At 46.8% G+C, this 25,684-nt stretch overlaps 1 protein-coding gene across 1 annotated transcript; it reads right to left on the bottom strand.

The window, feature by feature from the left end:
* Nucleotides 1-700: 700 nt before the first annotated feature.
* On the bottom strand, nt 701-23,984 carry GPR173 (G protein-coupled receptor 173). Its single transcript, XM_045994516.1, has 2 exons — nt 23,304-23,984; nt 701-3,522 (listed from the first exon to the last, which is right to left on the bottom strand). Exon 2 carries the CDS (start codon nt 3,423-3,425, stop codon nt 2,304-2,306), a length of 1,122 nt encoding a protein of 373 aa, XP_045850472.1. The 5' UTR covers nt 3,426-3,522; nt 23,304-23,984; the 3' UTR covers nt 701-2,303.
* Between the last annotated feature and the right edge of the window lie 1,700 nt (nt 23,985-25,684).

The following is a 25,684-nucleotide window of genomic DNA, read 5'->3' as shown; positions in this document are numbered from 1 at the left end:
GTTTGATCCTCAATTCCCAGTCCCTAGTCTCCAAAGTGGTCCACTTTCAGGAACACCTTGTTTACGTTTTGGGGAGGAGACTGACACAGGAGTTGGAATGGAACCCAGGGCACTCCAGGCTATGGGAAGAGATAGGGTCCTCAAGTATCCTGTCCCCCATGTTCAGAGTCTGGGCCAAAGGATTAAGATTTTATGAGATGGGAGTCTACCCTCTTGCTGCATACATACGTATGGTTCTAAAATTCTATTCTCCAACCACTTTACTTCCTACTGCAGGCACATACTCTGGTTTGTCTCCTTTCAATTAGGTGCATACATGTACGTGTGTGTGTGCCATATATCCCCACATACAGGCATTTGCTCACATGTGTGCACCAGGCAGTAGTGCCTCCCCACACAAAGTCACACAGACACAGTCCCACTTGACCATACCTCCCCACATGTGGTCAGGCAGACAGGACACACACACACACACACACACACACACACACACACACACAGAGTCAGAAAGAGAAGACATCCAATATAGCATTGTTCTTTTCAGTTTTCCATTTACAAAATCCAATGGTGAATCCAGGCAGATAGAAAAAAGAAATGGAGGAAAACCCTCCAGAATGTACCCTACCTACTCCCACCCCTTTGGTCCCCCCCACCCCACTCCCTGGGAAAGGCACCCCCATCACTATCACTGAGAGAACAGGTACCCTCCACCCCAGCCTCTCAGCCACTCTGGCCTGGCTTTCCAGGGCCACTCCATAGCCAGGCTCATTAATGTCTCTCCTGCCTAGAGTGCCCTCCCCATTCCTCTTGGGTCAAGGCTTCCCCAATTCTGGGGCTGTCTTGGGGGTAGGGAAAGAGCTTAGGACAACAGCTTCTATCAGGAAGGGAAAGGAGGATAGATAAATACAGATGTCCCCCTCCCCCAGGAAATTGGGGGGGGGGGACAAAGAATCTGGGCAAGGCCAGGCAAAGGAATGCCAGCTTGGCTAACCAGTCCATAAGAACTGGCAGTGATGGGAGCCCAGAGTGGACTCTGCCCTGGGAGGGAGGCTTGGGCTCTCCCACCTGGAGAATCTGGCTGCAGTCTGCTCCACTTTGGGTGGAGGGAAGAAGAGGGAGAAGGGCTGTTCTGGGAAAGGAAGTTGGGGGCTGAGGGCCCAGAAGGCCTAGGGCTACCAAGAGGGGCTTGAGACACCCCAGAAGTTTGAAAGGGACAAAACGAGGTCAGATAGGAATGGACTCAAGTCCACAGTGCCTTGGAGCTTATGCCATCCCCCAACTTCTCATCCTCAGGAGGATAGTGTGAACCCAGGAGACAATTCTGGGGCTGAGTTCTGCTCTGACCCAGGCACTGGGATCCAGTTACTCTGGGGAGTTTGGCTCTCTTCCTACAATTCCCTGGGGGAATGCACCTGCCTATATGGCACCCACGTCAACCCTAGGGGGGCTGGAGTGGATTTCCATCCTCAGGAAGAAGAGTTGGGGACTGGGGATCCAGGAGGCATCTCGAAAGAATGCAGCCAAGCTCGGGTCTCTTCAGCTCGAGGCGTGCAGCTCAATCCCATTCTTCACCTAGCATGGACCCATCCCAGGGGTCCTTCTCCCTCCCCTCCTGGCTTCTTGAACAGATGCTCAAGAAACACTTGGGAGGTCTGGACATGGTGGGGAGGGAGAGGAAACCAGGCTTGGGACCAGGGTTAGCTTAAAACAACATCGCACACAACATAGCAATTAAACATCTCTGCTCCCAGGGGACCCAGCACCCTCTTTGGTCCCTGTTATCAGCAGATGAATTTCTCCCTCAACATCCAGCCCTTGCTAAAGGACTCGGAAGGGGAGGGTGCATGGGAGCAGAGGGGCCAATAAGAGCTCTGGAAGTCTATTTTACAGGACAAATTTCCCCCTTCTGGACAATGTCAGAAGGAGAGACATTAAAGCAAGAAATCCTCAGCTGTTAGTAGAAAAACCTGCATTTTCAGTCTTAATTTTTTTTTCTGAATTGTCACTTCTGAGAGAGAAAGGAAGAGAGAGAAAGAGAGAGGAAAGGAGAGAGATTGTAGAAGTGGAGAAGGAGGCAGCGGAGACAGGCCCCACAGAATTAGAAACGCCTCTTTTCCAGTCCCCCACCCCAGTCTCCAACCCTGGGGAGGTGTCGGCAAAGATGCCTAGATTCTGCATGGTTTGAAGGGCTAGGGCTGGAGCTCAGAAAGAAAGGCTCCCGTATGGGGCCCACCCTTCCCTTACTGCTGGCTCCATCACGGTAGCCATGACCTTCTCCCTGCCTGTCTGCCTACCAGCTTGCTTCACATGACACAGTAGGGTTCTCTGGGGGCCGGGGCACCTCCTGTGCCCCAGCAAGGGGCGTGAGTCCTCAGGCACTTCTTGAGGTCCTTGTTGAGCAGGAAGCAGACGATCGGGTTGACAGCAGCCTGGGCGAAGCTCATCCAAACAGCAGTGGCCAGGTAACGGTGGGGCACGGCACAGGCTTTCACAAACACTCGCCAGTAGCAGGCCACAATGTAGGGTGACCAGAGGAGCAAGAAGAGCAGTGTGATCGCGTAGAACATACGGCCCAGCTGCTTTTCACCCTTGACCTCGTCCATGCCCAGCAGCCGCCGGCTGGCTGCGTGCCCATTCTGCCTAATACCCAGCAGGGTTGGTGGCATGGGCCCACGGCCAAAGCCAGCGATCCAGTTGGCAGCAGCCTGGCCGGTGGCCCCAGGGCCATGGAATGTCCAGTTCTGGCTGATGGCTGGCACCATCTGCACTGGCTTCATCTTGCGGTGACGATACTCGAAGAGGAGCAGCTTGCCATAGACAGCATGTGTAGCTGCCATGAGCACAGCCAACATAAGCATGAAGCCCAGCGTGTCATTGGCCTTGAAGTAGCGATGCTCAAAGATGCACTGGTCCTCCTCACGGATAAATTTGTAGGTGCCCACATCAAAGACAGGTGGGAAGGCCATGGCCACAGACAGGGTCCAGGCCATGCAGATGACAGCTGCGCATGTCCAGAGTGTCATGCGCTTGGCGTAGAAGCGGTGGTGGGCGATGGCCATGTAGCGGGTGACACTGATGCAGAACAGCATGAAGGCCGCATGGAAGCAAAAGAGCACGGCCATAAAGGCCACAATTTTGCAGCTGAGTGCACTGAAGGTCCATGAGGAGCCGTGGCGCACAGAAGCCAGCACAAAGGGGAAGCAGACGGCAGAGCGTATGCCGTCGGCCAGGCACAGGTCCAGCAGAAAGTAGTAAGGAGCTTTGTGCAGGGCACGCTCCTTGAGCACCAGCAGTGACAAGATGGCGTTGCCCGCCAGGCTTACGCACATGATCAGTCCCAGCAGCACCAGCTTGACATAAGCTGATGCTGATGGCGGGGACAGTGTGCCGCTCACCTCTTCGGGCTCTCCAGTTGTGTTGGCCATACTGAGGGGCAGGGGCTGCTCACAACCCTACGGGATCAGCCAGTCTGGTATTCGATGGGTCCTGGGGGACTCCATCAGTTGTCCTGCTGGGCTGCACCTGCAAATAGGGATAATGGTGGAGATGCAGACATAGAGAGACAGAGAGATGATGGCAGGAGAGAACCAGAGAGAAAAACCCAGACACAGGCACAGAGAGAGAGTGAGAAAGGATAGAAAGAAATGAAAATGGTGACAAAGATATAAATGGATACAAATTGAGAGGCAAATGTGGGGATGAGAATGAGCAGAGATAAGAAGAAACAGAATCAAAAAGACAGGGAGAGAGGGAAAGGAAGTGGGGGGGAAGAGAGAGTGAAACACAAGAAAAGAGACAGCGAGATACAGATGGAAAGGTGAGGAAGAAACAGAAAGGGCAGTGTTAGTGGGTCTACATGGCCTCCACACTTATTCCCCAGCTGGTGTCAGGTCCTGCCCCTGGCCCACTCCTGCTCCTGCTCCTACCCCCTCCTTGCTGGGTGAGGAGGCTGTTTCACCTCTCTGGATGTTCTCCTTTACCTGTTTCCTGGGGCAGGGGTGTTGGTGCAGCTCTTCTCCCCCTTTGCAAAGCCCTGAGGTTATGTTCTTCAAACTTTTTTGACTGCTACCCATAGTGAGACAAACATTTTATGTTACAACCTCGTACACATACACATATGTGTACACATAACTGAACCAAAAGTTTCACAAAACACGACTGACCCTCTGTGTAATGTACTCCATTAGTTCTGCTCTATTTCATGACTTTTTGTTAATGCTGGTAGCCAGCCATTAAATGAGCTTTCTTATTCATGATCAGGAATGCACTTAGCGTGCTCAAGAAAGAGTGGGAAGACCAGTGTGGTTGGAAAAGGGCAGGCAGGGGAGACAGTGGTATAAAGTACGGAGGGGTCTGGAGCCAGATTTTATAGGGCTGTGGGCCATGACACGGACTTGGTTTGTTTGTTGTTGGTTTTTTTTTTTAAGATTTTATTTATTAGACAGAGTGAGACACAGTGAGAGAGGGAACACAAGCAGGGGGAGTGGGAAAGGGAGAAGCAGGCTTCCTGCTGAGCAGGGAGCCTGATACAGGGCTTGATCCCAGGACCCTGGGATCATGACCTGACCTAAGCCAAAGGCAGACACTTAACGACTGAGCCACCCAGGCCCCCTGGACTTGGGTTTTTATTTTAAGTGGGGCAGGGAGTATTGTTACTATAAAGATGTGAGTGTGCTTGTGCGCATTCATTCATTGAAAAACGATTTACTGAGCATTTACTTGTGCCAGCCACTGGGGCCGCAGCTGTGAACCAGATAGAAAAGGATCTCTGCCCTTACGGAGCTGATATTCTAGATGATAAAGAAGACATATAGGTGGAGTATAGTAGGTCAGATGATGATAAGCCTAAAAAGAAAAGTAAAGGAGGGAAAGGGGTTAGGAAGTCCTAGGGGTGGAGGAGGTCTACTTTTAGATGAAATGGACAGGGAAGGCTTCACGGAGGAGGTGTCATCTAAACAAAGACTTAAAGAAGGTGAGAGTGAGCCATGTGGGTAATGGAGAGAAGAGAAGTCCAGGCAGAGGGAACAGCTAGCACAAATGCCCCAAGGTGGGATCACACGTGGTGTATTTGGGGAAAAGCAAGGAGACCACTATTCCTGGAACAGAGTGAGTGATCAAAAAGCAGTGGGCGGTAATGTCAGAAAGGTGGTGAGGCCAGATCATGGAGGCCATGATGAGGACTTTTACTTTGAATGAGATGGGAGCCATGGGAGCAGAGGTGAGGTGTGATATGACTTGGAGTTGAAAAGGATCCCCCTTGCTGGAATGGGGAGCACAAACCAAGTGGGGCAAAGGTGGAAGTAGAGAGACTACATAAGAGACTCCTACAGTAATTCAAGTGAGAATCAACAGCACTCTGACCCTTGCCCTGCTTTATTTTTCTTCGTAGAACTTACCTCTTCTAATGCATTATATAATTTACTTAAAATTCGGTTTATTGTCTGCCTCTCCCTATTAGAATGAAAGCTCAATAGGACAGGGATTAGAGACTCAGACACTCTCCTCTAGAAGAGCAGTAGGGGGCCCTCAGCACAGTAGGCCCTCAGTCAAAGGCTGTCAGATCAGTTGGTTGAGGGACTAAACAGCTGGTGGCTCAGGGAGGGCTGCCTGGAGGCATCCAGGTAGGATTTGCTGAAAAAGCAGCCTGGGCAGTACAGGAGTGGGAGGGCACAGGCAAAGCTTGCGGGGGGGGGGGGGGTGGGCAGGAAGGCTTCTGGTGTGCGTGGGCTGGGGGCAGGGGGGGGGGGGAAGGAGTATGATGATGTAACATGGTAGGTTCCAAAGGGAAGGCAGCAAGCTGGAGAAGCTCAGAACTTTGGGGGCTGGGATGGGCTTGAGGTTGAGGGACATGGGGCTGAGTGGAGCCTTTCTACCTTCTCTTTCCCAGGAAGTCACCCCTTGGTCTTTTTTCCCAGCTTGCTCCAACATAGCCTGCCACAGCCACCTGGGGCCAAGCTTTTTCATGGCACCCTGAAGTCTCAGACACAGTGCCAAAAGGCCATGAGAAGATGCTAGGGCAGGGGCTTGGGAGAAGTGGGGTTTGTGGACCCCTTTTCAGCCTCCTCAAGGCCTGATAGCTCCCACAGAACTGTGGACCAGCTGACAGCTGGGTGTGCGTAAATGTGTACACACACACACACACACACACACACTCCTCAGCCTTGAGGGGAAGCAGGGGGAAAGCATTAGAGATAGAGAGAGATTGAATATAAAAGAGAATCAGAGAAGCACACGGAGAGTGACAGAGGAGAGAGGTTTGTGAGAAAGAGATTGAGACATACGAGAGAGAAGGGGAAAAATAAACAGAGAAAGGGGACCAGGCCTTCCACACAAACAGGAAAAGACAGAAATAGAGACAAAGGGGGAAGAGTGAGGGGAAAAAAAGAGAGACACACACATAGAGCATGAGAGAAGAAAAATAGAGACAGAAAAGTAGAGACAGAGAGAGAGAAAAAGAGAGAGAGAAGGAGAGAGAGAGAAAGAGAGGAAAGTGAGAGAGACAAAAGGAGAGAGGGAAGAAGGGAGGGAGAAAGAGAGAGACAAAGGGAGAGAGATAGGAGAGAGAGAATGCCAGGAAAGGGAAGAGAGAGATGAAGAGACGGGTTGGGAGAGAGGCAGAGATAGAGACGGAGAGAAGCAGAAATAAATACGAAGAGGGAGACACAGAGAAACACACTAAGATCCAGAAGGTGGATAATTTGTAGCCCAGAGGCTCAGGGAAAGCAAACCAAAGCAAACCAAACCAAACACACACTAAAATGAAACAAAACAACACAAAACAATAGCAGCAAACGAACAAAATCCTGGTGTTGCCTAGAAAGCTGGGGCGACTCTACAAGTGAGGAGAGGGTTCTGAGCAGACTGGCAACCACAGCTCGGGCCCATCCGAGGCTAAAAGTGTGAGCATACGCAAACACATACACACTTGCCTGTGCCCCGACGCCCTAAGAAAGATATGCAGACAACTACACACACGCTCACACAGACACATAGGATCCTGTTGAGGAGACCTACGGACAACAACCGGCTCACACACAGGGACATCACCTCACACGCACATGCACACACAGTATATGGTCTTCCACAGGCAGAGTATAACCTGCCTAAATGCCAGGGCATCGTCCTCAACAAAGGCATTACTGCCCCCTAGGGGACACTTTGGAAATCTGCAGGAGCATTTTTGGTTGCCACAAGGCTGGGGTGCAGGATGATGTAACATGGTAGGTTCTTCTAACATTTAGGGGTCCAGGGCAAGGATGCTGGCCATCCAGTGATGTGTGGGGCGGTCCTACACACTCTAGCCTATGTCCCGAGTCCCCTAGGACTTTGGGCTTGTAATGAACTGAACCTTGAATCTAAGAACTCTATTTCACAAATTTCCCCCTAGTTTAATGTACCCTGAATTATTCAGGAATATAGCTATCAACTAAGTCCAGAGGAGACTGCACTTTGTTTGGGAGAGCACTTTCTTTGAGTTGTTAACTATTTCGGAAAATATCACCCCTAGGCCTTTGCCTGTCATTTTCCTGCACTTTGAGCAAGGGGCAACTTTTGGTTTTTCCCCTTCCAAATCCACATTTACTCGTAAGATGTTACAAGCCTCTAACTATCTTATTGAATTTCCTGAGGAGTTTCATGCTTAAACCTTCACATATCAAAATACAAATTACTACCTTATAAATCACTTTCCTTTAATGAATTTATTTGTATTAGAGTTCAGAAAATATGCATATCATATGAAATGCTATATGGATTTTCTTTTGAAATTATATGTGCAGAGAGATTACATTATCTAAGAACTTCATGTCTATATAGTAAACGGGTGTTACAAAATATGCTATGTAAAATAGGGTGTTAGGTATGAGGGGGCTGAGAACTGCTCATATACATAGACACACTCAGACACACACATGTGCAATGGCTCATAAACCCACAATTGTAACTCCCCTAACACACACACACATACATACACACACAGATGAACAATCAAATCCTGACAGATAGATACACATATGCAAACCTACTCACACAGACTCATATATACAATTTACCTATTTAAATCCTCTCACATAATCAGAAAAACTTCTGTGACACAGGCATGTACACAGTGGCATACCTATATCATCACATACAAAAACTGTTACACAATAATACTCAAAGTCACTTACATATGCCGCCATACTCACATGCTCTTGAAACTCGGCACATGCACACACACACACACGTATGTACACACGGACAGAATCCCCCTCAGATATATTTGCATAGAGAAAAAAACAGACAAGCAAAAACTGTTCATATATACACACACATACATACTCTAACACACAGAGGCCAACTGATCCAAACCCTTTCACATAAATTAGGCCCGCTCACCAAAACAGACAAGTACATCCTGGCACAGGTACACAGAAAACCATTCGTATACATACTCGCTTGTGCAGAGAAGTATACTAGCTCCAACACACACACACACACACACACACACACACCCTTGCAATGTGTAAGCACAAACAACCACAAAGAGAAAAACCGCCCCTGTGTACAAACACTCTTGCACACACAGACGTGTACACACACGCGCTTGTTCACATTACTTGATATAAACACCCTGCAACAGGTCTATACCCAGAGACAAACCCTCACACATGCCCATACCAGCCGACTCCTTCAGGCACAGGTGGAAACATTAGCAGAGCTGCTTGGCTGGTGGGCACCTGCCACAGCAGGGAACCAGACCAAGAGAGGCTCTAGGGGGTCAAAGGGAGGTTGTAAATGTTTGGATCACTTCTTGTTGAAACATCCCAGATAGTCTGATTATTATTTTGATTGCCACTCTGGTCAGTGAGGTTTTCTGGTTTTGCCTATACATGTACAATGCCTGTTTTTCTTTTTAATTTGACCTTATTTAAATTTTTTCACAACGTTTTTTTCTACAAAAATAGTTGCATGACTGTTATTATTATTATTATTAATTTTATAGAGTTGCATATATAAAGAGTTGCGTATATAAAGAGAATATAACTATTTTGTTAATTGCCCTGATTGTTCTTCCTTTATAAAAAAACTTTTTCCTTCTAGAACATTTCAGATATAAAAAAGTAGAAAGGGGGATGCCTGGGAGGCTCAGTTGGTTAAGCGTCTGCCTTCAGCCCAGGTCACGATCCCAGGGTCCTGGGATCCAGCCCCACATCGGGCTCTTTGCTCAGCAGGAAGCCTGGGGCTCCCACTGACTGCTGCTCTCCCTGCTTGTGCTCTCTCTTTCTGACAAATAAATAAAATCTTAAAAAGAAAAAAAAAGTAGAGTCGTGTAATGAATTTCAGTGCACCCATTGCCCAGATTCACTAATGATCAACCCTTAGGATCTTGTTTTGCCTATAACCTCACCCACTTCCCCCACTTCCAGAGTATTCGGAAGCATATTATACCATTCATCCATAACTATATTGTGGTGTTTCGAAAAGGGCTCTTTTAAAAATGTTACAATGACATTTTTATTATTTCTTGGTTTATTTACTGATTTACTTGTGACTGGCTTTTAATATTAAAAATTAGCAAAATCTGATTCTTGGTGGGATTTCATAATTTATTTCATAATAAATTGTTACCTTTTGTTTTAGGTAAAAACATTTGTCAATAAAAGAATAAAGCCTGACTGTGGTTGAATTGAATTGACTCATTAAAGGGAAAGCTAGGCCAAATTTAAGGCTTTGTTTCCAAAATGTTCTTCTCTTAAGAATGCAGGAGACCTCAAATTTGTTTTTTTTATTTAAATCAGTTTTCAGAAGTCACTAATATCTGCTGACCCCTTCAATACTTCATATTCAAGTAGACTTAATTTTTAAGACATTTCTTTTCCCATCAAAATGGATTTTTTAATTAAAACTGGAAAATCAGGAAACTCACAAGACAAACACAGTCTCCCCTCCAAAAACTCCAGGCTGTCCCTGATTTAAGCAGTTTAATAAGGATTGTCTGAAATTTGGACCCAGCTCCCAAATAAGCCCTCTCATCCGCCGTCTGTATGTCCAATTTGTGTGGAGTAGTTATCAAAAGAAACTTCGCACTCGGTGTTATATGCAACTGATAAATTGTTGAACACTACATCTGAGACTAACGATGTACTATAGGTTGGCTAACTGAATTTAAAATAAAAAGATTTTTAAAAAGAAACTTTATTTCCCAGTAGGCTATGTTGGTCAACTGGCCATGAAGCACTCTCACAACGAGAAATATTTGGACTTTTAGAAAGCATCTGAAAATGCAAATTAAGAAATCTGACTCTTTTATGAGATGGGTTAGAACATTCTCTTTTCTTTTTTTAAAAAAGATTTTATTTATTTATTTGACAGACAGAGATCACAAGTAGGCAGAGAGGCAGGCAGAGAGAGAAGAAGGGAAGCAGGCTCCCTGAGATCCCAGGACCCTGGGACCATGACCAGAGCTGAAGGCAGAGGCTTTAACCCACTGAGCCACCTAGGCACCACTTTCTTTTCTCTTTTTAATTTGGGTTAGAAAATTCTTAGATAGAGCTTAACCAGCTAGTGACAGGATTGCATGTTTAACAAGCAAAGCTAAGATGCCAGTAGTATCTCAGCGTTCTGCCAGGAACATTCTAGCAGTCTGCCGGGAAATTGTGCACATCATATTTGTGACCAATGAAGTAAAAAGATAGGAAAGAGGTCACTTTCAATTATTGTTATTAGGAGACACAGTGATGATGGGTCAAAAGACGCTGAAATGACACTAACTCAGAAGATTAATGAATGAAAAGGGTTTTCATTTTATATTGATGCATCTCTAAATATTGATTAATTGTGCTCAATTCATAGTACTAGTCAAAGAGCCTGAAGAGAAATGCAAGAAGCACTAAAATAAACTAAGGTTGAAATATTCAAAGTGATACACGAGTATTTTCTATTATTGTGGAAACTCTGCATTAGTCTGTGGTCTGACACTGCTGTTGAGATGGCATGAAGTTTACATCTGGAATTTGTTCTGAAAATGCCAAGATTCATGCGCCATGGAGCACTCACCTATAAAAGTTTACCTATAGGTATAATTTCCACAGTAAATGATGTTAGGTGAATTTGATTAAATCCAAGTTACTACCCACCTGTGTGTTGGATTTCTATGAAGACTTAGGATCAGTACATTTTTCTCTATTGTTTTAAACTTAAGTGTGTAAGGATTCTATCAAAGATTTATGAGCTAAAAGAAACAAACTGAGGGTTTTGGAGGGGAGGGGCTGTGGGGATGTGTGAGCCTGGTCGTGGGTATTAAGGAGGGCATGTATTGCATGGAGCACTGGGTGTGGTGCATAAACAGCGAATCTTGGAACACACACACACACAAAATTAAATTAAGATGTTAAAAAGAGAAAATTTTCAGCATTTTTGTGAATGATTCTCATTTGCAGATTTGATGTTTACTCATTTCAACAAAAGGCTCTTTGAGCACATGAATAAAATTACATCAAAAAATTTTAAGACACGCAAAAATATATGAATGTATACTGTCAAGTTTTATGGATTCAAAGCCAAACTTCACTTAGAAGTGAGGTCATGTATGGTTCCCTGGGTGAAAATTAGTTGGTGTTATTAAGCTGACAACTAAAAAAGACTTAGTAAGATGAGTAGAGCAATGTCTGTATCTACTTAGAGCAAAAGATTCATAAATTATTTTGAAATACTCAAAATGAAAATTTTTGGTTGGATTCAAAATTCATGTGCATTTGTTACAAGAAATTTCAACATCATGTTTGACTGAAAGAAAGGAAGGAAGTGTTAGATTTAAAGAAGGATCCTCTCTTTGAAGCACAAAATTCAAAAGACTATGAATTGGGCGCCTGGGTGGCTCAGTGGGTTGGGCCTCTGCCTTCTGCTCCGGTCATGATCTCAGGGTCCTGGAATCGAGTCCCGCATTGGGCTTTCTGCTCAGCAGGGAGCCTGCTTCCCTCTCTCTCTCTGCCTGCCTCTCTACCTACTTGTGATCTCTCTCCGTCTCTCTGTCAAATAAATAAGTAAAATACTTTAAAAAAAACAACCAAAGACTATGAATTATCCAAGTTCCGATTATTGATAAGAAAGGAGTTTTAACCAGTTAAAAAAAAAAAACCCCTCTTTGGCCATTTGTTGCCACCTACTCATGCAAGCAGTTTCCTGTTGGTGGAGATCACCAAGAAACAAAAGAGATCATTAGCTCTTTCGAGCATAAAACCTGGGTCTTTGCCTGGCCAGGGCAAAAACAAGTGAGTTATCAAAGGGAGGTAAAATGGAGGGATGAATAAGCAGTTAGTTGTTGCATTTCTTAAGAAAGGCTGGCATGGTGTGAAAGCTTCAGAGAAACCAAAATGGTACCTGATGACCCCAAAGCTGATGCTTTTAAGGTGAGCTTTGCTGACCTGCAGAATCATGCAGCTACGTTTTATACATTCAAGCTAATTACAGAGGACATTAAGGCAAATGGTGTCGCACAACCTCCATGGACTAGGTCTTACCTTCATCAACAGGCTTTCCAAGATCAAGAAGTAGCAGGTCACAATATAAGTTTATATCTGTGTCAGAAGTACTAATGGTTATTTGTTTCATTTGGCTATTTTGGGGGGGGCGGGGTTACCAAGAAACACAATAACTTGATGTAGAAGATTGATGCTCAGCACAAACTACTTTACCAAATCATGACAAAAATGTCCTTAAAGGAGTCAAATTACCATATAATAAAGGCAGTCACGATCAAAAGCTCAGAAGTGGGCATGAAAGCTGACCGTTACAAACTTGCTTTAGTGAATAAAAGTTATGTTTCCAGAAGTGAGCTCAGTGTACTGTGAAAAAATCCTGAAAATATTTCACTTGAAACTTGTATACAAATTCAATATTTAATAACTCCCCTAAAACTTTGCATTGTTTGTTTTCTTCACCACAATTTGTATAGTGTAAAGAAAATGTAAGGAATTTCCTTCCACCAAGCCCCTTAATCTTCTTCAGTTTACTCCAATGTGCCATATAGATATTTCATCTTTTCCATGTGCCAGATTGGGAATGCCCTAAAACATTCATATCCAGTTACACTGCATAGACACACCAGCACACATGGACAGAGACGTGCACACAGGAACACGTGTACATTGAGATTCAAGTTTGCATTCACATCCAGACTTACACCAGCTGATAAGCACAATCAGGTGAATGTGTACAGGTACATACACACACACACACACACACACACACACACACTCCTATACAGAAAGTTAGGTATGAGTGCAGGTACCCACCTACCGGCAAATCATGCAAAGATATACAAAACACACACAGACATACACACACACAGATAACCACCCTTCAATAGAAATACAGGCCTAGGCAGAGGAAAACTCACCACATGCATGGGTATATGCAGACACATACACATACAAACCAAATTGTATGGACCTGGGGCATGGAGCACCTGGGTGGCTCTGTCAATTAAGCAAAAGACTCTTGATTTCAGCTCAAGTCATGTTCTCAGGGTCATGAGATTGACCCCCACTGGGGCCCTGCGCTGGGCATGGAGCCTACTTAAGATTCTCTCTCTCCCTCTGCTCCTCCCTCCTTCTCCACTCCCGTATTCTCTCTCTCTTAAAAAAAAATAACAAATCATATGGATCTACATGCTTTCGGACACAATCATGCATGCATAGACGTAAGAACTGACATTCACACACAGGGTAAGTCTGATTCATATGCTATAGATCCAGGCCCTCCCCCACCCCAGGCTCTTACATTAAGAGATTATAATCCATGATTTTATGGAATACTACTCAACCATCAAAAAAATGTGAAATCTTGCCATTTGCAATGACATGGATGGAACTAGAAGGTATTACGCTAAAAGAAATAAGTCAATCAGAGAAAGACAATTATCGTGTGATCTCACTGATATGTGGAATTTAAGAAACAAAACAGAAGATCATAGGGGAAGAGAGGAAAAAATAAAACAAGACGAAATCAGAGGGAGAAGAACCACAAGAGACTCTTAATCATAGGAAACAAACTGAGGTTTGCTGGAGGGGAGAGGAGAGGGGGGATGGTGTAAATGGTGATGGACATTGAGGAGGGCATAGGATGTAATGAGCGGCAGCTATTATATAAGACTGATGAACCACTGACCTCTAACTATGAAACCAATAATACATTATACACTAATTAATTGAATTTAAATAAAAAAATTTTTTAAATCCACTATTTTATACAAACGTTGCCCTGGTACACATACATTATACACACAGTATGCTCACACATACTGACATATGGCTCAGGTTCACTGCCACACACACAGAGGCAGGCAGGCATAGACAGAGCAATGCAGACCCACACATACACAGCCACATAATCACCAATGCTTATAAACACAGACATAAACCCTCAAATGCACACACTATGCATTCACTTATACAACACAAAGACATACATCCTAGTACACGGTCATATGGACAGAATCATTTATACACATACATCATCATCATCATTACCATCATCATATATAAACCTGGATATTAACCCTCCTACATGTATAGATTCAACAAAGATTCACACGTACACATTTACATCCTGACTACTACAAACCTGCTTACATATTTAGATAAAAACATACTGGTGGGGCGCCTGGGTGGCTCAGATGGTTAAGCATCTGCCTTTGGCTCAGGTCATGATCCCAGGGTACTGGGATCGAGCCCCACATCGGGCTCCCTGCTCAGCAGGGAGTTTGCTTCTTCCTTTCCCTCTGCCTCTCCCCGTGCTTGTGCTCTCTGTCTTTGTATCTCTGTCAAATGAATAAATTAAAAAAAAAACATACTGGTGTGTGTGCACGCATATGCAGCATACCAGCAACCCAGGTAACATCTGCACTCACAGGGACACACATCACCACAGATACAAATGTGTGCATTCATACACCCAGATGTACACTGGGAAATACACATGTGTGGCCAAATCCCCTCCCCTGACCTAGATACATACTTCCTTTCTCACGCACTCATGGTTTTATATACACACTGGGACACGTATAAGTATAAAGCCAGTTTTATGTACAAAAACACTCATATACACAGAATCTGCTCACTTACTTATGCATACACATGGATACAGAGAATAGGGCAAATATGCACATAGAAGAGACTCTGTTGCACTTGCAGATGGACACAGACTGTTACTTACACACCAGGTACCTGCAATAATTGTAGTACTAGGTAACACCTGATAATGGTGCAGAGGACTTACTGTGTGCCAGGCACTGTCCTAAGCCCTTTTCAAATATTAACTCGTCTGATCTATGGTGATAGATAGTATTATTACCCTTACTTTACAAATAAGAAACTGGGGCTTAATTGAGATTAGGTGCCTTGCCCAAAGCCCCACAGCTAATAAATGGCAGAACTAGGATGCAAATCCCAGAGCCTGGCTCCAGAGACCTTGGCCACTGAACTTACTCACATGGAGAAACACACTCACCTCACACACACAAAGAGATTCACACCACTCTAGCACAAACACATGCACACACAAGCCGCATACCAACATACATGGCTACCAATAGCCACACCCATGTAAGCACATATACAAAAAGGGATGTGCTCACATTTACAGACATTCTAGCAGAGGAATATATGCCCTAGGAAAGATGTACACGTTCCTACACACACCTACAATCACACACAGCACACAGACACACCCACACTATCAAACACACAAAACACCCAGATACACCAGCCACGAACCATCTAGATAAACCCACACTCACATGCAGAGACACCCACATCCTCAGATACATTCCCCACCCAAATACACCCAAACACTCTCATACACACTATGAAGATATACTCACATGCACACACCCTCACCCAGATACACTCACACACCCCACACAGATTGACCTATATACTCTCTTTCACATGCCACCCAGATATACTCTGTCTGTCTCTCACGCCCGGCCAGAGAGAAGCCCATACTTCTTCATTAGTTACACCCACACTCACACCCCGACCCAGATAGGTGCACATTCTCTTTCTTACACACACCATTCCAACACACCCACTTCCACACACATACCCAATACTGATACAGCCACACTCTCTCACACACATCCCATCCTCATATGCACACACCTCAATACACTTACATTCACAGCCACTCCACCCAGCTGCAGCCACACTTATGCAAACTCCCAACTCAGTACACCCACACTCTAATATGAAACATTTAGATATGCTCAAACCCATAGACACCCCTAACCTAGAGCCCTCATATTTGACCCAGGCATACCTACGTCTCTTTCTTTTTTAAAAAATTAATTAATTTTTTTAATGTATTTCTTTTCAGTGTAACAGCATTCATTGTTTATGCACCACACCCAGTGCTCCATGCAATACGTGCCCTCCCTAATACCCACCATCAGGATCACCCAACCTCCCACCCCCGCCCCTTCAAAACCCTCAGATTGTTTTTCATAGTCCAGAATCTCTCATGGTTCACCTCCCCTTCCAATTTCCCTCAACTCCCGTCTCCTCTCCATCTCCCTATGTCCTCCATGTTATTTGTTATGCTCCACAAATAAGTGAAACCATATGATACTTGACTCTCTCTGCTTGACTTATTTCACTCAGCATAATCTCTTCCAGTCCCATCCATGTTGCTACAAAAGTTGGGTATTCATCCTTTCTGATGGAGGCATAATACTCCATCGTGTATGTGGACCACATCTTCCTTATCCATTCGTCCGTTGAAGGGCATCTTGGTTCTTTCCACAGTTTGGTGACCCCGGCCATTGCTGCTATAAAAATTGGGGTACAGATGGCCCTTCTTTTTACTACATCCCTACAGTCTCTTTCACACATGGTATCAAGACACACACCCACAATGACATGCACACCATTCAAAGACACTACACTTACCCACAGCCAACCTGGATACTCACACTCACAAATTCCCAACCAAGTATGTTTGCACACACAGATACCTACCTACACATTATCCAGAGACACCTGTTCACCCACAAATCCTATCCATATACATGCATATTTTCTCTTGTTCTCTCTTTCTGTCTCTCTCACACACACCCCAAACACAGTCCCACTCACATAGCCCAACCCAAATACATCCACCCTCTAAAACATATATACGCCATCCAGATTCATCCCAAACAGACCATTGAGATACATACACACACACATCAACCAGATACGCTCTACTACCATCTAAATACATAATACATCTGCATTCACATACACACATCCCACTCAGATATATCCAACTCTTACACATGCCATCCGTTTATCCCTCCCCAAACACTCCACTGCCCAGATACATCCCTGCTCTCATCCCCTCCACACCACTCAGATGTACTCACACTCCAAAACATGCTTTCCACCCAGATGTGTCCCCCAAACTCTCACACATCCCATCCAGTTATAAACACCCTCACACACATATCCACACCCAGATACATGACCAAAGCTCTTACAACACACCACCTCGATATGCCTTACTATACATTCCACCACCCAAAAACACTTGTGCGTTCACCCACCCACCATTTAGATACGCTCATATTAAAACACACTCCACCCTAATGATACCCCCGCACTGTCTCACACACAGCCCAAATGTACCACTACACTCTCTCACGTACCCTCTACATATATCCACACCTCACACAAACGATGTCCAGATACACTCACTCATACCCCTCCCAACCCAGTTACACCCAAACACTTGCAACCATCCAGCTACACCTACACATTCCTCCCACCAGATACATCTATGCTGTCACACGCCCACCACGCTCAGAGGCACCTACACTCTTTTACACATACACACAATCCAGATCCCCCTCTCTTAAACACCTGATAGTGTTTAAACACCAGAATACCCACACTCCACACACACAATGCAGATACACCCATACTCTCTCACACATGCGATGCACACATCTCATCCACATACACACCCACATACCATCCATAGATACTCCAATCATATATACACTCACACACACACACCCCATCATCACCCAAATGTGCCCAAATTTTCTCTCTTATGCACACACACCATCTAGATATATTCCATCACACATTTCCATTGCCTAATAGACCTATATGCTCACCCACCTAGAAAACTTCCAGATATACCCATACTTAAATGCTCCCACCCAATTACACCTCTACTCCTTCGTGTACACACTCTAACCAGAAACACCCACAATCTCTCTTAACACAACACAGATATATCTATATTATAAAACACATACATCATCCAACACCCCCCACTCTCTCTTGCACCACCCAGATACACCCATATCCACGTACTCCTTAAAAACACACAGCCTCACACATATTCCCACCCAGCCATACTGTAACTCTCATGCTATCCTCCACTCAAATAGGCTGATGTTCTTATAGCATCTCACAAAAGCACCATGTACATGCACCTACACTCACACTCACCCCTCCCAAATACAGCCAAATGTCTCACATACATATCTTACCCAGACACTAACATACACAGAACCTAGATCCCTTCCCTCTCTCCCTCTCCCTCTCTTTCTCCCTCATTCTCTTACCAAATATACCACCTTCTACACACACACACACACACACACACACAGACCCACAATAGTCTACCCAGACATACCTTTAGTTATACATACACATTGACATCTAGATTTCTGCCTGGATGGCATAATTTGGGTGCTCTCCGTGAAAACCATTTGCCAAACTTAGACCCAACAGTGCCATTTTGTTCTGGGCCTCCAAGGGTGGGAGGATGGGAAGAGAGGTCTTTGAGTTTCAAGAAATCTGTTTCTAAAAGGTCACAGGCCCCCTTCCCTAGGAGGACATCAGCCATGATTGGTTCCTACTTCTTGAGTGTGAATGATGACAAGAATTATCCTGAGACACCCACTCCCCAACTCTCTCACAAAAGCCCAGCACATGGTTGAGGCCAGGGAACCCCCAGAAGAGGGTCATGGATTGCTCAGGTGTTATAGCTTGCCATCCTGTAGGACATCTGCACAGAGCTGATATGGTCTAGCAGGGTGTCACTGAGTCTTAGACTTGCACAAATACATGATGGGGTGTACACACAGCATCACACAGACTTGTAAGCACCCTCCTCTATCACTCCCTCAGGGATTAGATCTATCTGCATTGGTCCAAGGCCAAATGTCTCTCTCTTACATATGGACCATCAGACCAGCACATGTACAAATACCTACACTTATTTCCACACATAGGCACACTCACAGCAATGCACACCCACACAGCACTTGGTCCTACATCTGCACACCCATTTACTCTCAAACATAGGCATACAGGCATTGCACACATCCACATGACATAACGCCCATGAATGACACACATTCACTCACAAGCACAGGTATACATACAGGCATACTTCCATGTCCATGTCCATGGACAGCCAGACTCAACATCACACTCAATGAGACAATGAACAAACATGACACCCAGAGGTGAGCTCCCAAATGTATACACACACACACCCAGATGTGACCACATAAGCATTTTCACATACTCACATATGCACAGGGTACTCCTGTACATCAACACCCAGATGTGCACCTGCATGTCAATGAGACTATGTATTTGTATACAAACACTGTAATACACATAGACATACACATACACCTGGGCATGTATTCCTATGAGCATATTCACACGCACACAGACATGTACATCATTCATTCCTATATGCACACAACCAGACTTGGAGACGCAAATGTACTTAGAAAACACACTCACACAATCATAATAAGAATGCACGCCACATGTATTCAACACATGTTCATACACCGCTATGAGAAGCTATGCACACAAATGAAGATTCATTTATACTTAAATTCTCAGACAGACTTGGACACAAAGTTCAGACACATGCACACATGGAAGAACTTGTACATCTGCACAAGAATTAATAACACTCAGCACATACACATGGCAAAGACGTACACATACACCCACAAATGTATGTATGACATGTATATACATTCACTTACACAACTCTATGACATATGCTCCAGAATAAATACAAACACATATATACAAATAATTAGAACTGCACAAACTGGTCCATTCACCCACCTGTACAGTCAGAGTGGCACACACAGGCATATTCACACACACACACACACACACACACACACACTTAGATGTATGAACACATGGGCAAGTATAAAGACATGTTCACACAAATGCACACATAGCCAGATGTTCACATATACTAGCATATACACACATGTACACTAATGATCACTCACAGGCATATCTACACAGACACATTTACACTTGTATTCAGAAATTCAGACAAAACACATTGAGATATGTGCACCAGGTATCATGAAATCTAGCTATTCATGCATACCACAACGAAACTTGCACTTGCACATAGCAGTGTACCCACAAACACAACTGGACATGTACCCAAATGCATTCTTTCACCTATGCACATAGCCTTTTGTGAATATATACACAGGCACAGACCCATCCTCACAGCCATAACTACACAGAATCAAATGTGTACACATGGGCATACCCACAAAAGATGTTTTCATGCACAAAATGTGTATGCACACATTGCTCCCCACCCACACAGTTAGTTCTCTTTATATGAGGGTGATCATCTACACTAACATTTCCCTAATCAGATGTGAACCCATAGGTCTGCCTACAGACCTATGCACTCAAACACACACGTGTGCGCACACACACACAGACATATACACAATTGAAAATGCAAATGCTGGAGAATCCACATGGACATCCACAAATGGACCTACTCATACACTTATATTACTGACATGCTCACACAGAAGCATACTGACACACACATACATGCACGGACACACAGACACACACACACACCCTTATACACAAACACACCATTTAGATATGCCTACACTCGTGTGCACTCAAAGATACACACAAATGTACCACAGATACAGCTAGATGTTCACCGAATTGGGCATGCATACCCAGGTACTCTGAAACCCTCATACTCATATGCATATAACCAGACATGGACACTCAAAGACAAATAGATACATGCACATATACAACTAAACATTCAACAGGCCTGTTGGCTCACAGAAGCACAATCTTACTCAGCCTCAGAATCAAACATGCCCATTTGCTCACCCAGACAGACATGCAAAGTCATACCCACTCCCCTGTGCACACACAAGCCTACCCAGACACTCACACACTTGCACACACCACCGTGTGGTCTGGTCCACACATAGACTCATATACATCCACAATTCCCATGGACAGACATATACTCACAGACTGCACACGTTCAGTTACACATATATACCCACTTTCAGGCCCAGATGCCTCCAAACCACAGGCTAGATCCTCTCCCTTACACAACAAATGCTTCTTCAGAAAAGTCTACACTATACCCCAAAGCCCACCCCTTCCAAACCTCACCACAAGGTCTTCTGGATCTCAGACTTTCCCCTCCCCCTCCTCCTCCCTCAGCCCTGAGGACCTTCCTCCAGCCACCCACCCCTCACTCAATGTTCCACCACATCTCCACGCCCAGAAACCAGACAGCAGACCCTACTCTCCCCTGCCAATCCAGGCTGTAGGTTAATCACTGGGACCCATACTCCCATGGGTCTGGTTGCTGCATGGGCCACACCCCAGCTCTACCCAAAGCTCTGCGATCTCAGAAGCTTCAGCCTTGGCACTGCCAACCACTGACCACAGGCCCAACTCTTGCCAAGTCTCCCCTCGACAGGGAGACGCCTACATCACCAAGGCCAGGAATGCTGCGGGCTGCAAGCCAGGCCTCTGCTAGCTCATGGAAGCTTAAGCCTCTGTGTGTGTGTGTGTGTGTGTGTGTGTGTTCACGCACACAGGGGCAAGTACAGGGAAAGGAGACTGGAGTGGAGTGGGGGTGGGAGGCTCTGCCCATAGCCACCACTTATCACTCCCTACAAAGAAAGAGTGACAACATTGAGCTGCTCTTGCCTCCCCTCCACTCCCCAGCCCCCATTTGCCTACCTGCTGTCCTCTCTAGATCTCTGCCAAGAACTTGGAGAAGAGGGACCAGTTCCTCCTCCAAATAATCAATAACAATATTAATCATGAATAATCAACAATATCGACCATGAGCTTTGCTGATATCGTTTCAGGGCTACTACTAAGCACATCCTTTATTTGCATGCACCAACTCATTTAATCACCACACATACCCATGACTGGAAGGGTTACCAGTCTCTTTGACAGATGGGAAAACTGAGGTTCAATAAATGGCACATTCTCACTAAAGTTGCAGAGCTAGGGGGGAAGTGTCCCAGGAGAATCCACGTTCTCCACGTATTGGGCTTTCTTGCCCTTCCAGACACAGGGATCACTGGCCACTGTGCACAAGGCCATCAGATCTGGGGGTCCCAAACACAACATGGACACGTGAAACAGACATAGAGAGCCTTGGATGGAAGCTGGGGCCCACACTGTGGCCCCTGCAGGTTGTGTGGCATAGTCCTGGCCCCCACAGGACCATCAAGCAGCCCAGGGCCTGGAAGTGCTTCCCATCCCCACTCCACTTCCCCTATGGTGGCTTCCTCCCCCTAGCTGGGAAGCACAGCAACATCTTCAGTGGGGAGTGAGCAAAAGTCTGTGCTACCTCTGCAGAGAGACAGGGGAAAGTAAAAAGGAAGGGAAGCAGGGAGGGAGGGAATAAGGAAAGAAAGAGTAGGGGGTGGTCTGGGCTGGGATCTGCTTCTCCATCATGTCTACCCACCTGCCTGCTCACACACACAGACAGAAACACACATACCCTGCATGCAGACCAAGGAACCTGGAGGAGAGTGGAGGAGGAGGGAGAGGGAGAGGGAGAGGAGGCAGCTGCAGGAGGCTGAGCCTGCCCAGGGTGCAGGCATTGAGGAGACTCCCATGCATGCCTTCCATAGCTAGCACACACAGGAATATTAACACAGCCTCATGCCCCAGCGCAACCACAATGATAAAGACAGACCCTGTGTGGGGAGTGGGGAAACAGGTGGTAGTTCCCTTTCTCATGGGACATTTGGGATTGGGGAAGATGGAGATGGCTAGAGGACTCTCCAGGCTTGGGTCCCCAAATAGTCCTTGTGATGGAGCGGGGATGGGGGGTGGGGGACACACTAACCGAGTCAGAGAGAGACAGAGAGCATGGCAGTGATGGAGACTCTGAAATATGTGTGGGGAGACAGAAGAGAAATCTCAGCACCCCCCATCCTTGGTGGAGGGATGCTGACTACTTACCTGGACTCTCTCAGCAGGGCTGTCTTGGAATCCAGGGAGGGGGCTCAAGCAGTCTCACCCAGCATAAATCACAGCACGGGCCACATTGTGGGACCCTCAGTGATCTGGCGGCCAGTGACACTCCTGCTTCTGTTGCCGTGGATACAGCAGCTGGGCTGGTCTAAAACGCAGACATCAGGGGGAGCAGGCACCAAAGAAGTGCACCGGGCAGGGCTGGGGGCACTGGGGAACACCAAGTGGGCAGTACACAGCCTTGGGGTGCCCAGCTAGCTGGCAGGTGAGGGTCCAGGCAGGTGCTTCCCTCACTACACAGTCCCACCCCCTTCTTCATGCCACCGCCAAGCTGGGAGGGGGGCCAGGGCTGGTCCCTGCTACCCGTCTGCCCGCTTGGCTGCCGGTCCCCCTCCCCCCCCCCCCCCCCCCCGCCCCGTCTGCCTGCTGGCCGCCGCCTTTTGTCCTCAGAAGACACGGTCCCCGCGGGGCCTCTGCCAAGCCTCTAGCAGATGCTCAGGGGCCAGGGCTCCTCTCTGGGAGCACTCTGGCCATGGCCTGGGAGAGCCCCAGGTTGGGGGGCTCTCATCCAGGCTCACCCCGCTTCCCAGGCCTGGCGGGGATGGGGAAGAGGTGCAGGTCCACAGCCAGAGGCAGCAGCAGAGGTGGTGTTGGGGAGGGGATGGACGCCAGAAAGAGGGGGTGGGGTGGGTAGAGAGGCTGGCCTGATAGCAGTGTCCCGGGTTTTAGATCCGGGTTGAGGAGGGTGGCTCAGAGCATCCAAGGGGGGGTCCTGATGCAAAACGGGGGCACCGCGGGCTTGCCGGAGGCACACTCCTGTCCTGGGAACCACCCCAGCTCACACAAATCCAGGTCCCAAGATGTTGGGGACCCCCAGCCTGGACGGGGTATCAGTGGGGAGCCCAAGGCTTTAAGCTGGACCCCATCCGGCCTGTCTGTCCCCCCTCTCCACGATTTGTAAGGTCCCTGCCTCAGGGGCGGGCGGGGGAGGGAGGCAAGCGGGAGGGAGAGGGAGGGGAAGGAGGGAGGCTGAGCAGGCAGGGCGACTCTCAGCCGCCTGCCTGGTCCTCCCTGGGGCGGGGCGGGGCGCGGTGGGGACTGGCGAGGCTGGGGAGCAGCCGGCTCACTGGCTGGCTGACTGGGTGTGGATGCTGGCTTGGCGGCTGTGCTGCCTGGACAATAGCTGGCTGGGGAAGGGAGACTCCGGCCTCACTGAGATGCTTGAGGGAGGCAGGCTGGAGGTGGGGAGAGGTGGCCAAGGGGCTGCTGAGAGAGCAACTCACCTGGGCTACAAGTGCAGAGGAGGCGAGGATAGGGGTCGCGTAGGGGCAGAAAGGTCCTGTGGAAGTTTCTCAAAAGCTTTGGGATGAGAGGGATGCTTAGAGCTCCGCGAGGTAGGATAGATAACCTCATTTAGAATGGGTTCTGTGGACATTTTCCCACCAAGGCCTGTGGGCTGGTGAGGGGAGAGGGCCAGGGAGCGCTGCTCAGCCCCAAACAGTCCCTCTCAGGACACCGCCAGGGCCTCCCCTACTTTCTCTGTGCCAGTAGACAAGCACATAATACCTAATGCCATGATCCAGGACAGTAGAATGGGACAGGTGAGGAGAAAGCTTAGTAGGCAGAGATTTGAAGACAAGGAAAAAAATATTTCTGTCCTGAATGGATTAAATGGGGACCAAATGATGCAGTAGTGGTTCACTAATTCATAGCATTCGAAAACTCCAAGTGTCACTATAGAAACAATTTTCTTTTATTTGTTTCCTTCTCATACCCACGGGCTCACTTTTTTTTTTTTTAAGATTTTATTCATTTATTTGACAGAGAGAGAGATCACAAGTAGGCAGAGAGGCAGGCAGAGAGAGGGGGAAGCAGGCTCCCCACCGAGCAGAGAGCCCGATGTGGGGCTGGCTCGATGTGGGGCGATGTGGGGCTGGCTCGATCCCAGGACCCTGGGATCATGACCCGAGCCGACCCGAAGGCAGAGGCTTACCCCACTGAGCCACCCAGGCGCCCCCCCACTGGCTCACTCATAAACATGGCTTTATGCCAAGCCCAGTGGTGGGTACTGGAGATACAGGTGAATCAGACTTACCCTCTGCCTTAGAAAACCCTTGCTGTGCTACCGATCTGTGGTCCTGCAGCCAGCCCACCTGCAACTGAATCCCCTACAGAACTTGTGAAATGTGGATCCCCAGACCTACTTCCCAGAAATACCAATCTAGGAGGTTCGATATGAAGCTCCAAAACCTGTATTTTGACAAGGTCCTCAGGTGGTTATTTGTTATTTTTATGCCTATGGAAGTTTGGACACCATGCTTTGGAGAGAGAGAAAAACCCATGAGCCAAAGATAAATTCACAGTGGAAA

The sequence above is a fragment of the Meles meles genome, chromosome X (assembly GCF_922984935.1).
Source record: "Meles meles chromosome X, mMelMel3.1 paternal haplotype, whole genome shotgun sequence".
Taxonomy (NCBI): Eukaryota; Metazoa; Chordata; class Mammalia; order Carnivora; family Mustelidae; genus Meles; species Meles meles.
Note: the sequence above shows the minus strand (reverse complement) of the source record. Positions and strands in the feature narration are given on the sequence as shown.